General features: G+C 43.6%; 1 protein-coding gene across 4 annotated transcripts in view; it reads left to right on the top strand.

The window, feature by feature from the left end:
* Positions 1 to 16,880, top strand: part of Krz (beta-arrestin protein kurtz) — a 54,698-nt gene that overhangs the window by 23,898 nt on the left and 13,920 nt on the right. For 2 of the 4 annotated variants that reach the window (XM_078196358.1, XM_078196361.1), the window contains exons 2-4: positions 10,232 to 10,445; positions 12,494 to 12,866; positions 14,977 to 15,270. In XM_078196358.1, coding sequence (XP_078052484.1) covers positions 10,313 to 10,445; positions 12,494 to 12,866; positions 14,977 to 15,270 — 800 coding nt within the window. In that variant the 5' untranslated portion in view covers positions 10,232 to 10,312. Of the gene's footprint in view, positions 1 to 10,231; positions 10,446 to 12,493; positions 12,867 to 14,976; positions 15,271 to 16,084; positions 16,223 to 16,880 lie in introns of all 4 variants that reach the window. The other 2 variants (XM_078196360.1, XM_078196359.1) reach the window with 2 other exon arrangements.

The following is a 16,880-nucleotide window of genomic DNA, read 5'->3' as shown; positions in this document are numbered from 1 at the left end:
GATTCATAATATAAAACAATGGCTTTATCCCCTCTGTAAATGTCCTCGATCTCGATTGCAATCTTCCAATTTATTGTGCGCCTTTGAATAAAATGTCACAGGCGCGGCGTCCATGTCTGATCAGGAACAAAGCATCCGGGATTATTATAAATACACGTTGCAGCGACTCGCTGCTGCTTCTCTGTTCCGATTATTCTCGATCGCGATCCGTTTTACCTTGCGACGGATTTTCGTTCTGCTCGCACGATGATCGGTGTTTTTTGTTCGACGACAAGCTGCATATTTACCAGATAACCGATATACGAAAAAAAGCCCGTGTATCCCGTAGCCGTTGGGAAATCGATAGCTCTCCTCGATACTAGGTATCGCGTGATTCATTGTCGACGATATTTATCATAAGTGGAATCTTGGAGCGGAGTCGTCGATATGCCCGCGCACACATGCCACACGTAATACATGCATGGTTCTTACGGATCTCCGATCACCGAAAACGACGGCGCATCGCATCGGCCGGGTACAGGTAGCTCGATCAAACAATCCCGCTCCCGCTTGGAAATTGTATACCTAAATATTGACGGACATGAAAGTTGGTCAAAGTTGAGCAGAAATAATGAGGTTTGCCGGTGGGCACGATGTAGGTTAAAGCAGTTTTCGCGGAGAGAGAGTACGCAGAGATGTTTACGGGCGATGGCGGCCAGGGCTATTTAATTACCTTAGATCGATCAACGCGTTATCGATCCAACGGCGCGACGCTTGCTCGCGTGCTGTACATAGATCCGAGATTATGTCGACGACGACGACGGAATAATGATGCGTCACGGTGGAAACAACAGACACAGTCTGCAGAGATTAACTCTTAGGATTCTATGCGAATCTCGGAATAACGCAATTAAGTTCACGGGAGCCGCGATGACTTCACACTTATTTGCAAGCTCGGAATTTGATCGGTGGATATTTGATAATTAATGCCCGGGGAACTGAACTCTGCGTTTCCTTCGAGATCTGTTGGTGAAGATTACAGTGATTTCGCGGTGGATGTTAGGATTTTTCGCGGTGTTTTACTATTGGTTACGTTATAAATTGCTTATTTTTCTTGTATTAAATTATTATAATTATACAATCAATTTTATATTCATACAGAATGAATTGTTTCCTTTACTTTTTTTTAAGAACAAATGGAATTTTCCGGTAAACCTAATGTTTGCTAGCCCGAAGAGAACTTCGACCGAAGTCGATCGTTAGAAACTGCGAGCAACTAGAAACAAGAAAATATAAATGATAATAAAAATGGCCAGCAACGGTGCACCGAGCAAATTCCGGTGCATCCAGTACGTTCAACACGCGCCGATACAGTTATTCGTATCTTGGAAATCAATTTCTGTACAGCACGGCGACAAGTAGATAATAAACGTGCTGGCCATTGTCTCGTTTCGTGTTTCGCGTGCACGTTGTCACGAGCGTAATATCTCTTCGTTTCCCGGTCGAACATCAATTCGCGGCATTAAAATTCAGAGGAAAATGTTTCATGTTTAATCAATTGCCCCGCGGAGCGCCGCGTAAATTGATCAACGATCGTAACGCGCCCAGTAACGATTTTTCGGTGGGGCGGTCTCGAATTCGTGATTCGCCGGCGTCCAGCGGAACGGAACAGAAATTGAAAGCTTCTGTCAGCCACAAAATCGCGCGGGTGAAAAGGTATAGGGAAAAATCGATAGCGCGAATATTAAATACGATATAACGCCCGCGGCTTGAAAGCCTTTCAAATCCAGGAGTCTTTTCACGGTGTTACAGAAGAACTTTCTCGACGCGCATAAAATCGGATTCGGCGAAACTTATTACGGGGCTCCCGTTTCCTCCCCCCACTTCGCGGAATTAGACAATCGCTTGACACGCCGAGGGCCGAATCGTAAAAGTTCTACGATACCTGAATCTCGTTTAATTAATGAAATCGAAACTGTATGGTTTCCGAAAGATATTTAACCCGTGCATCTAAATGAATTCTAAAGTTTAAGTTCTAATTATATCATAATAAAGTCTAAACTCTAATTATATCATAATAAAGTCTAAACTCTAATTATATCACAATAAATTCTAAGCTCTAATTATATTGCAATAAAACTCAATTATATTATAAGAGAAGTTTGTTTCGAGAACTAGTTAAAGCTTCAACTTTGCCGCGTTAAAAATAACATAATGTCAAAGTATTTTGTTTGACCCCTTGAGCTATAATAACGTGTCCGACTTTGACGCAGCTTTCATACTCGATCTACTAAATTTAAATGTTATTCATTTCATTGGTAAGATAAAATCGGATTAAACAATATTTCGCGCAGTGAAAAAACGGTTTATAAAAATATAGGTTTGCAGTTCGAACAGAGGTAAATAAAATGGTAGTATTTCCACCAGGAAATCAAATAACTTTCGTATTTGTATATTTTCCCAAAAACATCTATTGTCCTCGAGATATTTCGATTCGAAGCTTTCGAACGAGCACATGGCACGGTTGCACGTTTACCGAGCAATTTAAGCGGTCTCTCGTGGTCGTTCTACGCATTGTGCACCGTGCACGGCACGGCCGAACTGTGACGAGCACACGCATGTTCCTGATAATAACTAATAAATTCTGCAATTTAGTATAGTGGGACGTCTATTACTCCTCTCTGCACCCTCGTTCCGCGTGCGCGTGTACAAAGTGTCGTCGTAACCGTCGCATAAACTTCGTCGTATCAAAGCGCTGGAAAACGTGTCTCTTTCACGAGGGAAATTGCACCGTTAACACGGCAATTTTCTTGTCCCTTGAAACGTAATTGAATGGCCAGCGAACATACGCTCTGCCCCCGAACAATTCGCCTCTGCGATCACCGCGAATTAAAGTTACGCGGCACGCTTCTCTCTCTCTCTCTCTCTCTCCCTCTCTCTCTCTCTCTGCCACCCTCTGTTTCTCTGGTTCTCTGTGTTTCGTTTCGTCGCGAAGCAATCACGGCAACGTTAGAACATTGCCACGTGAAAACTCAGATTGAAACTCGGATTTCTATCCAACAGAACTAATAATAATTCCTCAAACGAAGTACCATTTCAATGCATAACAGAGAACGAAAATCCCTCGGTTTCACCCATTCCAGCCCTTAATTACCTTCACAGCGGGTTACAATGGTCTACAATTTGGTTAGCTGTGAACTATCGTCGCATCATTTTCAACGAATATTCAACGAATTGGATGTGACGAGTAGACAGCAAATTTTCTGCCACTATTGCAAAAATGAATAAGGCTTCGAAATAAGAAAAATAAGTATTCGAAATTACATATTAAATGAACGTTTTCTGTACTATATTATACAAAAAGCAGAGGAATTTGGCATTCGTTAGATTTATTCCACAGCGAGGAACTAATTAACAGAAAAATTTCCCGCTATCTAAAAAAAACATGATATTTATAGTAACGCAGCTCGATGTTATAAAGTAAACCAATGCATTGAAACTTAATTGCTAGAACTTTCTGGTAGCAAGTTTTAATGATCAGCTATTTGCATTGAATCTAATATGATAATTAATTCCGTTTAAAATCTGCATGATCCAGCCCGATGTTATAAAATTCAGTATTTAAGAAATACCGCGATGCTAGCAACTTAATTGCTTGAGTTTTCTAGTAGCCGTTTTAATTCGTGAGCTGTTTACATTAAATTTAACAAGACAGTCGATACAGATCTAGAAATCCGTACAAAAACCGTGTAAAAATCGATGCGGAAGCATTTGAATAATTCACAGCTGACATAAATCGCGAACGCCGGTCGCTCGGCAAGAATTAATTAATGAGACAAAGTTGAAAAGCGAAGGTACTCGCGACCGTGACTCGCGCGAGATGAAAGACAGGAAATATCGTGATTAATGTATAGGGAATGCGTAGGTAGTTACAGCGATGACATAACGTCACGGCGAAGTCGATAATTGGTATCGAAAAGTTCCGCGGCGATGGAAATAGGGTTCCCTCTTTCCTCGCGTTTTCCCGCGTGAGTTGTGGCAAACTCGATTACTTCGGCGACGCGGCATGGTCGCCTGGGTTCGCCTAACCGAGGACCTCGCCCGCGGATATGAAATTATAGTCGTGGGATAATTAGTGCGAACTCGTCGAACCGTGTACTGCGAAAATGATGCGCTGCTAAGCGAATTCCCATGATTTATGTGGATCGAGCGGCCACGGCACCGTAATAACGTCAGATTCTGAATAATTAGTTATGGTTACCGTGATCTTGCTGGAAATGCGCGAAACCGACCGTCGTAGATCCTCGCGCTGACGATGTAATCGAGAAATTAGTGTCCTTGCCTTGCGCTTTCTTTTATCTTGCGCAACTATCACACGGTGTGGGACAACTTTGAGTCAGAGTTGGGTAAAATTTTTTTCGGATAACGTATGAGAGATATAGAGTAGCGATAAAAGTTTAATCGACGTTATCGAATAAGTATGAAATCCAATTTAATGCGGATAGATAGTTGTTCGAATCAGAGTACATTCGTGCTGGGTTTTATATGGAAAATTATCGATTTCTATATTGGCTAAATAATTTATAGAAATAAATAGATTAATACAAAGCTTAGATTACCTTTCTTAGAATGTATCCTGAATGTATAAATATATTATAAAATTACGTAAAAACGACGCACGAAAATTCGCAGAAAAGTTGAAGCAGTTCGGTATCTGGAAAATGTTATCGGTGTACTAACTGACAAAAGTTTCAGGCCGTGTCCGTCTCGTTGTATCTTAAACAGTTTATCCGAAGTTTCGGTTCACTTCTTATCAGGAAGTCGTCGTTTCAATTCTATGCAAGCGAATTCACGCGTTCATTGCTTCGCTGCATTTTCCAATAGTCAATCGAACGCACGTGTTCTCCACCCACGTTCCCGCTTCGACACGCTAAGTTGTTGCTCTGCAGATAATAAATTACGTGTAATACGCGCGATACATTTTTTTCTCTGTAACGATAACGATGCCCGTTGTCAAACGAGAAGCGCCGCGAATGATACAATAATTAACATTTCTAAAGGCTTCTCCGTGGAAAATATTTCAAACATACGTTTTAATATAAGGCTTTAGGTGCTCGTGTAATAAATTAAGATGAAAAGTGAAAATGCCTTCGGCATTTACGGTCGTACGAACAGGCTCTTTAGGACAAAGTTTCACTATTTTATGGAGCTCATGTGATATATTAAGATGAGAAGTGAAAATGCCTGCGGCATTTAAAGTCGCATGAAAAGACTTTTAAGGTCGAAGTTTCGCTATTTTATGCAGCTGAATTAATAATAGAGACAAATTTCATTTACACAGGTTTTGTTCACGAGGTTTTAACGTTGTCAATGTATTTTTTAAATTGCTTACAGTATTTCCAATTTCGTTATATTGAAATGATACAAATTTTTTATCGCAGACCTAGACAAAAACGAGATTTCCCGATTGATAATTCTCGTTTCCCGATGCGAATGTGTTAACTTACATATTTTACGAAAGTATATATCTAAACGAAATATGAAGAAAATCGAACATATACGGCATAATTACAGTAACTTACGCACTTTTCGAAGCGATTGCGTCACAGTCAACTCGTTAAAATGAAATAAATACATGGCAAACCCTATAGAATCGTCCCCTAGCTTCCGTCCTCCCGATTTACGAAGCGCCATGCACAGAATCGTGGATCGTCGCCGACCGATCGACACGCGAATCATCCTCAAGAAAGTTGACGGTGTGCCCGCGGTTCTGTGTGTCGATATGTTTTCGAAACTGAGAATCTATTTCCGTATCTGTGACGAGCCTCTGCATCTTGCTCGGAAATCGCCGCCAAGAATAGCCAATTTATTGTCGTTCGTACGAAGTTTCCCGATACCGTCTCCCGTCCCTCATTCTTCGGCAAGTTCTCCCATCGATTTCGTTGCCGCGTCACGAATTTCGTTCCCCTCTCTTTTATCGGAAAATTGGTCGTTCAGTTTTACGAAGACGTGGTAAACTCTCGGGCAGAGATGGAAGATAGCGAAGGAGTAAGAAAAAGCAGATTGAGATAGCGCGCGCGCGAGAGAGAGAGAGAGAGAGAGAGAGACGGCGAGTCGAAAGATATAGAAGCGAGAACGAGAGAAACCGGTAAACGGGGGGGAACGAGGAAGAAGGATGAAAGGACCGACCTCCGGGAAAAACGGATTCCACTCGCAGTCGATAATCAAATGAAATCGACTGCTTATCAATTTTTCCCTCGTACCCGGCCCTTTCCGGTCCCGATTTAATTTCTGCCGCCGGGCCCCGGCGCGATTGAATTACGCGCGAACGTCGACGGAGAAGCGACTTTCATCTCAAGGCTTCCCGCGGCGGGATTCCGCGAAACGACTTGCGCAATAATTTACACAACTGGAAGTCGATCTCTGAGGGAAACTGTTCGCGTCCGAAGGAAATTATCCGCGTGATTCAGAAACCGGGCTGCGAGCGAGCGAGGCATTCACGCTCGCCAGAGAAACTTTTCTGGTTACCGAATGTAAACGTGCCGGCTCGCGATCCTTCCAAAGTCCTTTGTTTGATGGATCGGTGAAATTCACTCTGGGATTTTCAACTTCGAAGAATTTCTCAAATTTGATCTCTTGTTGCTTCTAAACTTGTTAACTTGCCGTTAAACATACTGGATTTATTGTCGCTATTTTTTCCGAATTATATCTGATTTGTTCCACGTAGAAGGGTCTAGTAATCTGTGAATAAATAATAATAAAATCATTAATATTGTATGGAATGTTATATTCCGAGAGTTAAAGATAAAAACATAGACGATTTTTAAAATAGTGGAGCAGTGTTTTCCAAGTGTCGTGTAAGATAAATAATCTCAGAGGAACGAAAATGCATCGTTTATTGCCCTATCCGTTGAATTTCTTCCAACCACTGTTCAAACCATGCATTTTCTCGAAGAGGAGGTTTTTCGAAGCGACGCCGGGGCGTACGATCTCGCGATCCCGATCTAGAAACGACACGGAACCTGGCCGCGTGCTTACACGCTCCACCGCTCACGAATCGTTCCATAGATCGCGCTAAGAATTACACGAGCGCCGATTGAAATTGACATCCATTTGTCAAGGCCTGTTTAGTCCGTGGTCGAGGCTCGCGAGGGTTGCGCTTTGTTGCTGTAATGTTAGTGCAGCGGCGATCGCGGATCGGCGAGCTTCTTCTCGCGCGCGATTCCTTCGAAAAGTCTTGCCCGCTCGCGATATCGCCGATCGTAATCGCTAAATAATACGACGGCTGTCCTCGATAAACCCGGCCGAATTCTATCGACCAGATAACGCGAATATTCGGATTGTGTTGTGTCCGACGTGCGCGCCGTTCCATCGACGAGCGGCGACGTAGTAGTTCGCCTGCACGCGGAACGATAAAGAATGTCCGTCAGGTGACACGATCGCTCGTTCGCGAAACGTGAAATCAGCGTTTCGCGTGAGCCGGTTCCGATAATCAGATTACACGGCTACTACTACGACGAAGGTAACGCGCTTTAAAACGCGATTACTCGGCCGTGCTCTCGCGATTGGATTATTTATCGCGACGCTCGGCGACGCAGCGAGAAAATTAGAAAAGCGTCGGGACCGTGGTATCCGCCGGCAGGAGCAATGCTGCAGGTGAACACCAGAAACTCGATAAACGCTGCCCGTAAAGTGACTCGTAGAGCTGCCGACGTTTCTCTAGATTGAAGATTCACGGGCTCGAAGACCGGCCTGGCCGTGTTCGCCCGCGTTATTGTGTTTCGTTCAGCTATGTTTGCAACGATTGCATACAAATACCCAGATCACTGTTCAGATCACCACCGGTTATACTCTGCAGCCTTATAGATTATTTTTGGATGCTTATACCGACCCTTTGCGCTACATTTTCCTTTGTGGACACGTGGAGAAAAATTCGTTGTGTACAGAAAAAATTAGAAAACATTTACCGTTATTTATTTCATTAGTTTCACTAATTTCACTCTTAGCAACAGGGAACGCCCAGTTATCGAAACATATTTGTGCTTAGTACATCGCATTTCTTGCATCTCAATTTTCTAAACAGAGTCCGATAATATCCTAAAAATTAAACTATGATTTCTAGACACATGGAGAATTTCTAGCCGCCTCTAAATTTGTCTATAGTTCATCGTCTCTGCAAAACCATATTCGAAGCGAATAATTAGAGAATTCTGACGTGAATTGACGTCAGTTGAAATCGCGCGAAGATTGAAAGCATTATCCGTCACAGGTTATTAACGATAACGTCGTTGACGTTAAAATGATCGATAGTTTCCGGTGGAAATCACAGTGCAAACGTAGCAAAATTCCCCGAAATACGACGTTGCACGCGCGGGCAAGAGTTCGCAAGATAACGGATGCGACAACGCGCCCGGCACGATTTAAATAGTTTCGCCCCGTCTCGTTTAGGGGGTGGTCGGACCGCGAAACCCGTCGGAGTCTCGCTAACGCCGCTCCTTGAAGACACACCCTTCGCGGAAGCGCGGAGTGTCGTCGGGACCGCGTACATTCGCGCGCAAGGGAAAGAGAGCGGGGAAAAAAATGTATCATTGACATCCCCTTTTTGATACCGTTTTTCCAGCGTTCCCGTTGGCCGCGCTTTGACGCCGTCGACGATCAAAGGTTCGTTCCACGAGTGCACCGCGCATTCAAAGAACAACAATGGAAGTCCTTTTCGGCGTGCATTATGCGTACGGTATGCAGCCGGCGCTTTGTCAATTAACAATGCGTGCAAGCTGTGCGTGCTAGTCCGGAAGAGAGCACCAGTGATGCAACCGATCGAGTGAAAAGGTTGAAAATTAAATAAAATTCAATGAAACACAGCATTTTTCCTCCCAACGAAGCGGAGATTATCAGTTCGTCGAGCGAGCGATCTCTCGATCATAGCCGAAATGCCGTAGTCCGACCAAGGAAGAATCTAAAAAGTGTTGCCGCGATTTTCAGTTTTCTTATCTCGAACGACAGAATTTTTATCTAGAATTAATTACCGAGAAAAATTAATTACATGCGAAACATCGAGCGGCTCGATCCCGTCCCTTATGTTCCAGAAAAAATCTTTTATCTCGTGTTCGGAAGGCAACAACATTTGTAGTCACGAGCGCACAGTCCGCGCGCTTAAAATCCGACGTGTTTAGAAAGTAAAATTCGTGTTATTATTTCTCTTTTAACCATTTATACCAGATAGCGTATAAAGTAATAAAAGAGTTTGCACGGTGATTGAAGTCGAACGAGATTTTTAAATCACAACCTAGCAACAGATGAGAAACTTTGATAAAGCATGCTATTTTTTAACCTGTTCACCGGGGAGTTAACTTTTGTTTTACTCGTTACAAAATTGCGAGTTCTTCCTCCGCAGTGAGAAGATATATTGCCGCGCTCAAAGTATTAACTGAATTTCGCTCGTTCATTATTTATTTTGACAAAATATTTTATGAGATATTTAAGAAATATATAAATTGAATATTTCTGCTGTACGAAGAATTAGTTAAACAATGTGAAGCCATTATTTCGCGAAACATTTCTTGAACTATGCAATTTGTCGAAATGTCACGATATAGTCAATTTTAATGGATAAAAACGACGTGAAACACACACATTGTATTCAACAATATTCATGACGAACAAAGTCGTCACATCCATTGCTATTGCTCTCCAGGAAATACTTCGTCGCAGCCGGTCAACGAGTGAAACAATTTATCGTTCCTTTGTTCTCGGGGAATGTATAATTTGTTGCGCGCGGCGACAACAGTTGAAAATCCACGGAATTAAGGGTTAATCGGCAAATATAGTCGCGAGGTAGTAACTCGTCTTCGTCGGTTAACACGTTGAGCAAAGCTGGGGGACGGGAACTAGGTTCGTTTACGCAGGTGAAAGGAAAGTATAGAGCCACGCGGGAGTTGGACGAGCTAAGGGAACGGTGGGTTCGTTTGAACGAAGGGCGCCGCGGCACTTGGCTGTTAACAAATTCAGCAGCGACTTCTGACTCGCTGGCGGAACTCTCTGCGAAAGTTAGAATGTGCTGCAACTTTACTGCGGCACGGTTCCCGGCCGCGACCGGTGTGTTCCCTTGGAAGCGGTCGGGGAAACGAAAACACTCGTTCGTTCGACTTCTTTCGAGTCGGAGTCATTCCCGGGGACAACGGCGCTGCTCGATAAGAGATGTCGCGTCGATAAGAAACGGCCGCCACTATAATTGAATTCTTTTTCTGTACAGTGGGACAGTTCGGAATCCGAGTGCTCGGAGGCGGAGGACTCGAATGAGTTAGGGGCCATCGATAGCCCCGAAATCGCCGCGATGGACACTGTGGACAGTACCAGCAAGCGGCAAGCTACTCGTGTATTCAAGAAGTCGAATTTAAGTGGAAAGATCACGGTGTACCTCGGCAAACGGGATTTCGTCGATCACATAACCCACGTAGATCCGATCGGTAAGCACGACACGTTTATTGTCGCACCAGCGTCCACACTGAACTATGTAACCAATGCCACTTATTCGAATTCTACGGAAATGGAACAAATTAAATTTATTATAGCAATCGCTGCTTTAACCTCGTTACACCTTATTATTTATATTATTAATTATTGTATTCGTGATTATATCCTCGTAGACCCTAACAGAGTTTCACAAGAAGGTCCACTTTAAGGTTCTAGAGACATTTGTTTCTTTAGATCTTAGTGGAACATACGAAAATTTAAATTAATTATCAAAAATTTTGTAAAAGAATATATATACTCTGGATCTACATGGAATTTATCCTCGCCATTCCGGTAATAATAAATTGTAATTTGAAATCCATTTCCGAGTTTAGCAATGCAATTGTGTCATTTACGTATGACTGAATTAGCGCTTCCGTTGAGAGAGCGACACTTGTCATCCAACTTTTTATTTGCTGCTATACCTGTAGGACTGCATTAGTGAGTAAAATGAAGAAACAGGTGTCAATTACTACAATAACATCTTAACATTGTTTTTTTTTATTTTAGAACAGGGCCATTCAATCATTTCCCGGAAACAGCAGACTTTCGTCTGTTTCGTATTATTCGATACAATGCAGATTTCTGCATTGGTGCTTCGTTTATTTTTTTACAAATCGGTGTCAAATTACCGTAACATTTGCATCGTTGACATCTGAGCAATTGAAACAAATTATACGAAATCTTGTTAATTGATAAATAATAGAATTTCTATTGAATGAAATTATAACACAATGTAATTCAGTAAAATTTTTTAAATGTTTAATTCAGTAACGAACTATCCTTTTTTTAGAAAATTCTGACTATAAACACCTACTTTTGTATATTAAAATATGAAGTTTCTCTTTTAATTCTAAATATCAGGGTAGTTTCGATCTTTTCTGTATCGAATTTTAGAAAATTGTACTTTTCACGCAGTTGTCAATGATCTTGATTTCGTAGTTTATTTCATTATCAATGAATATTGACGTTAATCAATGTTTCATATAATTTGTAATTACGCTGTGCGGCATTTTGTTCCCTCATCGTCCAGTATTTGTTATCGATTGGTTCTGATTGCTCGTTCCCTCGCCCATTCAAGTGTATTGACATTGTGACGGCTCTCTAATACAGCATTTAATAAATAATGGTTGGCTCTCCAATATGATATTTAATAAATCATTTTTTGGTCAATAATGCAATATTTAGTAAATCATTGTTTATTCTCTAATACAATATTTAATAAATAATTGTCTTTAATAAATAACTATTAGCTCTCTAATATAATATCTGATAAATAATTGTTTCAGTATTGTGCCAGTTGTTACTACAAATAGAAAGTAACTGAGAACCATTATTGTTTACTAATTAAATCAAAGTGGTTCCTTGCAATATAGTAAAAGTAGCAGAAAATTGTTTCCTATGGTACAATATATACATTCGTACGCCTCTTATTATAATTGCACCTCTATTATTCGTGCATACGAAAATTCCGTTAAACGTCACCTGAATTCAAAACACAGACACAGACGCCCGATTCATGAAATCAGTTCACTGACACCGGGAGATACGTTCTGGATGAGCCGGCGAGACGGCCGACATTCATTCAATATCGCGCGGCTCCACTAACTTTAGGTTTCCCGTAAAAGAACCTCGGTGGGGCATTTCTAAGGCCACAAAAGTCCAGAAAATCGTTTTAAAGATACGGAACGTCCCGTGACCCGTCGCACGAAGGCGGAGACGTCTCGGTTCATTACGTAACAAGCGTTCCACCGTGTATGTTGGCCCGGGAGTTAATCTTGAATACGAGTTCTCTCTCTCTCTCTCTCTCTCTCTCTCTGGCCCATTGAGACGATCCATTCAGAGGCGGCCCACTTGACACTCGAGGAATCAGCGATCGTCTGGAAAGACTCTTTGGCGGTGTTCCGATTGGGAAATTCGATTTACGCGTCGGCGGGGTGTCGTTCAATCCCGCGCTAGGCCACTTAAAGCTTGCTGACCGATCGCTGTTCAATCGTTGCAGACGGGGTCGTGCTGATTGACCCGGATTACGTGAAGGATCGCAAGGTCTTCGGCCATGTTCTCGCCGTGTTCAAATACGGCAGGGAGGACCTGGACGTTCTCGGGCTGTCGTTCCGCAAGGACCTCTACCTCGCGAACGAACAGATCTACCCGGTGGTGCCCGGCTCGCAGCAGAGGGAGCTGACACGGCTGCAGGAGAGGCTGATCAAGAAGCTGGGCAGCAACGCGTACCCGTTCTACTTCGAGCTGCCGCCGCATTGTCCCGCATCTGTCACCCTGCAACCTGCGCCCGGCGACACCGGCAAACCGTGCGGCGTCGACTACGAATTCAAAGCGTTCGTAGGTGAGACGCAGGACGAGAAACCGCACAAACGGTACGAGCCTCTCGATTATCGAAACGGCGCCGGAGAACCGTCGACAGTTCTCCAAACCTTCTTGCGTGTCCTCTGTGTCTCTCGAACAGCCACATAGACGAGACGTTGCACCGGGTGCAACGGGTTCGTTGACTTTCGAAGTACAATGTTACAAAAGTAACATACGTATTATGCAATTAGTATATAGATTACAATAATTGGGGAAAGAATGACTGTAAGTATAAACTTCAATGTGAACACGTCCATGTTTAGAGATAGATGAAAATCAAAAATAAGAGATTTAATTGATTTACATTGTCATAGTACATTCTTTGCGGTTTCGTTGCTCTGTTTACATTTAAATTTGAAGCCGTTAACCAATAATTAATGAAAGAAAAAAAAAAAGAAAACGACACGTTTTTATTCTTATAGTCTCTCTTTAAAATTAATTACATTTGTCTATCTTGGAATTTGCATTACGTAAATGTATACCACATAATATAGGCGTTCTGCTTATCCCATTCACGAGACGTGGAGTCCAATCCACAATTGCAGTTGCATTTAATTCGCGCAACCTCTTGCTCAAACGCAGCGTGAGTTCAATATAAATCACGTGTCGTTTAATGCGTTAAGAACAGAGTAGCTAAACCAAGGGGAAAACTGCGTACGGTACTCGCGTTGAACTACCTTGGGATTCAATATCTTTTTGCTTAAACAAGCAGCGATTAGACTTCTCAAAAATACTTTTTTCTTTCGTCAACCATGTCGTACATAGTGTATAACCTATTAGCCAAAAAAAGCTGCTATGATGAACGACAAAAAAATTTACCCCACAACTTAAATCGTAGCTTGAATATAAAAAGATACTTATATAAAATTCTGTTACTTATTCCGATCACCACATCGATGCCGAATATATCCGGCGCTCGTGCCGAAAGGGTTGAAACTTAACTTGAGGAATAATTTACTTAGGTCAAACGTTAAAGAAAGTAGTTTCTACTGTCACTTTCCCAAATTGTAACTTTCTTTTCAAAAATGTTCTCGCATAAGAGCACGGAGAAGCGAAGCTGGTCCTTCTCTTTGAAAATTTTATAGATCTCTGGCGCCGACCGAAGTATAGATTTTTCCACTGCTCAAACTACCGTAGATTTGACGGTTGAACCCCCCCCCCCCCCCTTTATTTCAGGATCCATAAAACCTGAAGTACGATTTTTTGTTGGCATTTTATTGGACTTTGAATAAAACATGCGCCACCTGCACTAGCCAACGTTCCGCTCGCGTGTGCACAATATACGACGTTCCACGGTGTTAAACGGTATAATATAAGATACAATAATAGAAACTCGAATCGATCATATCGCGTCCAGCCTTGAGAGTTATTTTAATTCAGGCGACACGCCTTTAATTTACTGTGCAATAAAACGACAAGAAAAACTCGTGCTTCAAATTTTACGAGCTCGTCGTAAACGCGAGTCTCCTCCCGAGCTCCGTAAAGATATTTGAATCTGTACAATTTCGAGAAAGAGAAGCATTTTATTTTTTTATGTCGCTCCTTAGCGCAGAAGCATCTCCAAATTGAAACAACTTGAGCAGATAAGAAATAGAGTCAACGACCAGTAAACAAAGAATTGCCTAAGAAAGTAACAGGTGAAGAACTGAAAATTTGCCTTGAAATATCCTCTACTTTTGATCATCAGTTCTCATTAACCTCTTGAACGATTGGCCCGTGACATCTACTAAAAGTTGAATTTAACCGTCCGCTGTTATATTGGATAACTCAGATCTATTTCACTATTAACCCTTTGCTCTCTCCGAGAGTATCTAATCCAAGTATCACTTTTACAAAAAAAAAAAAGAAATGTGGGTCATTTTGACCCAGTGCAACAGCGAAAGGCTAATAATTTATTTTTCAATTTTTCATCAAGTAAAAAGCTATGTTGGTTAGCAAACCATCTACTAAAAGAAGAAAGCGATTGGTAATTTTAGGCCAGATTCTTGAATTTCACGGATCAATCGAGGAGTTATCGTGCAACTGTTGCAAGAGTGACGCGACGGGAAGGATCCTCGATGCTGTCACAACGTGATCGGTGATCGCGTGCCGGTTTCACAGATCTGGCTCGATCGGTTGCAGGGATCTGGTCAGGCTGGCGATACGAAAGATCATGTACGCGCCCTCGAAGCAGGGGGAGCAGCCTTCGGTCGAGGTTAGCAAAGAGTTCGTGATGTCGCCGAACAAGTTACACCTGGAGGCGTCCCTCGACAAGGAGCTGTACCACCACGGCGAGAACATCGCCGTGAACGTGCACATAGCGAACAATAGCAACCGGACTGTGAAAAAGATCAAAGTGTCCGTGAGACAGTTCGCGGACATCTGTCTGTTCTCCACGGCGCAGTACAAGTGCACGGTCGCCGAGGCGGAGAGCGAGTGAGTATCATTCAAGTCATCATTCTTTCAGAAGCCGCGGTCGACAACGGGAAGCACGGTAGCCGCGATCGCTCGCCGACGAACGGATCCACGCGCGGCGACTTATACTCCTCGGATTCCTCGCGGCAATATCTCCGCGCAACGTCTTCTTCGAGCCTCGAATTGGTTTCCGCGAGAAACCGCTGATCGGCGGCGAGCGAACCGAAAATCTGCTTCCCATTGCGGTTCCAACGAAAACACAGGTGCCCGCGACGAAATTCAATTTCCCGCCGCGATCGCGGTCACGCCCGACCGATCCTCTTTTTCCGCGGCCGCGATAGGAGAGACGCGCGTCCGCGTGCCCGGTCACGGCCAGCCCCGATGGAAAATCCTGTTAGGCGACGAGTTGATAGAAAACTCGAGGACGCCTCCTACTCGAAATTGCTCGGTATCCCGGAGCTCTAGGTGTCCCAGCTTCGCACGTCCTCTGTCCCGAGGATTTACGAGAGATCGATCTCCCGGCGCCGTAACCGGGCACCGGCCAGCCGAGATCTATCGACGCCGGCCGCGGGAAGACGTAAATCGCGCGGTGCCCTAATAAATTTCGCTCCGGACCGCGCCGGCTCTCCGCACGTAGCGAATCCCCCGAGTAGCACGATTCGCGACACGACGATCGCGTAACCCCGGTCTCTGCGCTTCGGGGAATGAAATTAGCATGACCGAATAGGCCCGCGTTTCGTTAGGCCGCGCCACGCGATAAAACGCGATCAATTTGCCGCGAGCGAAGGATATTGCGACACCACGATTACGGAAAATAAGATGATTGCACTGGCAGTATAGGGGTAGCGCCAGGATTCACCCTGAGCAAGGTCTTTTCTCTAAGGCCGACCCTCGCTGACAACAAAGACAAGCGAGGTCTTGCTCTAGACGGTCAGCTTAAACACGAGGACACCAATCTAGCATCTAGCACAATGTGAGTGCTCAACCATTGACCAATCGTGGTCTCTTTTTCTTTGGCAAGCGGGAACCGAAGACTGGAAACGGGCTGGGCGACGTCGCTCCGCGATAGATTCACGGCCGTCCTTTTAGGACCACGTTCGTTCTTCCCGCCGACTAATCGACGGCGGAGCTTTTTACGTCTCTATCTACTCTTGATTATTAATCCTTCTGGCCGACTTTAACGGTCGACCTACCCGCGGCAGCGATAAAGTCGCAACCAGAGAACGACTTTACGCGCGCGTTTGCTACCGGTGGGGAGAGGGGGGAACTTTTCCATTAGATTTTACGAGGAGGATCGTAGGACGCGCGGAAGCCCGTTTGCAGTCTTCGTTGACGACCATCGCTGAAACGAACTGCGATATTGTATGGGAACGCCGTTCCAAAATGGAATGCCAGTATTTTTCTTGATGGTTTTTTTGCTGGGGACTTTTATGGATATGAAACTCCAATATCGGTGGTGGTCTCTGCCTTTCTGTTTTCCTCCTGTACAAAGATCACGTCCATCCGGTCCACCATCCCCCGAAACATACACACAACACACGTACACAGCCCTCGGTTTTACTGTTTTCTATTATCTCCACTTGTCTGTGTCTTTCCACGATTGATATGCTGATCGACAGAAATACCTATCC

The sequence above is a fragment of the Augochlora pura genome, chromosome 2 (genome assembly GCF_028453695.1).
Source record: "Augochlora pura isolate Apur16 chromosome 2, APUR_v2.2.1, whole genome shotgun sequence".
Classification (NCBI taxonomy): Eukaryota; Metazoa; Arthropoda; class Insecta; order Hymenoptera; family Halictidae; genus Augochlora; species Augochlora pura.
The sequence above is the reverse complement of the archived record's forward strand: the minus strand, read 5'-3'. Positions and strand labels throughout refer to the sequence as shown.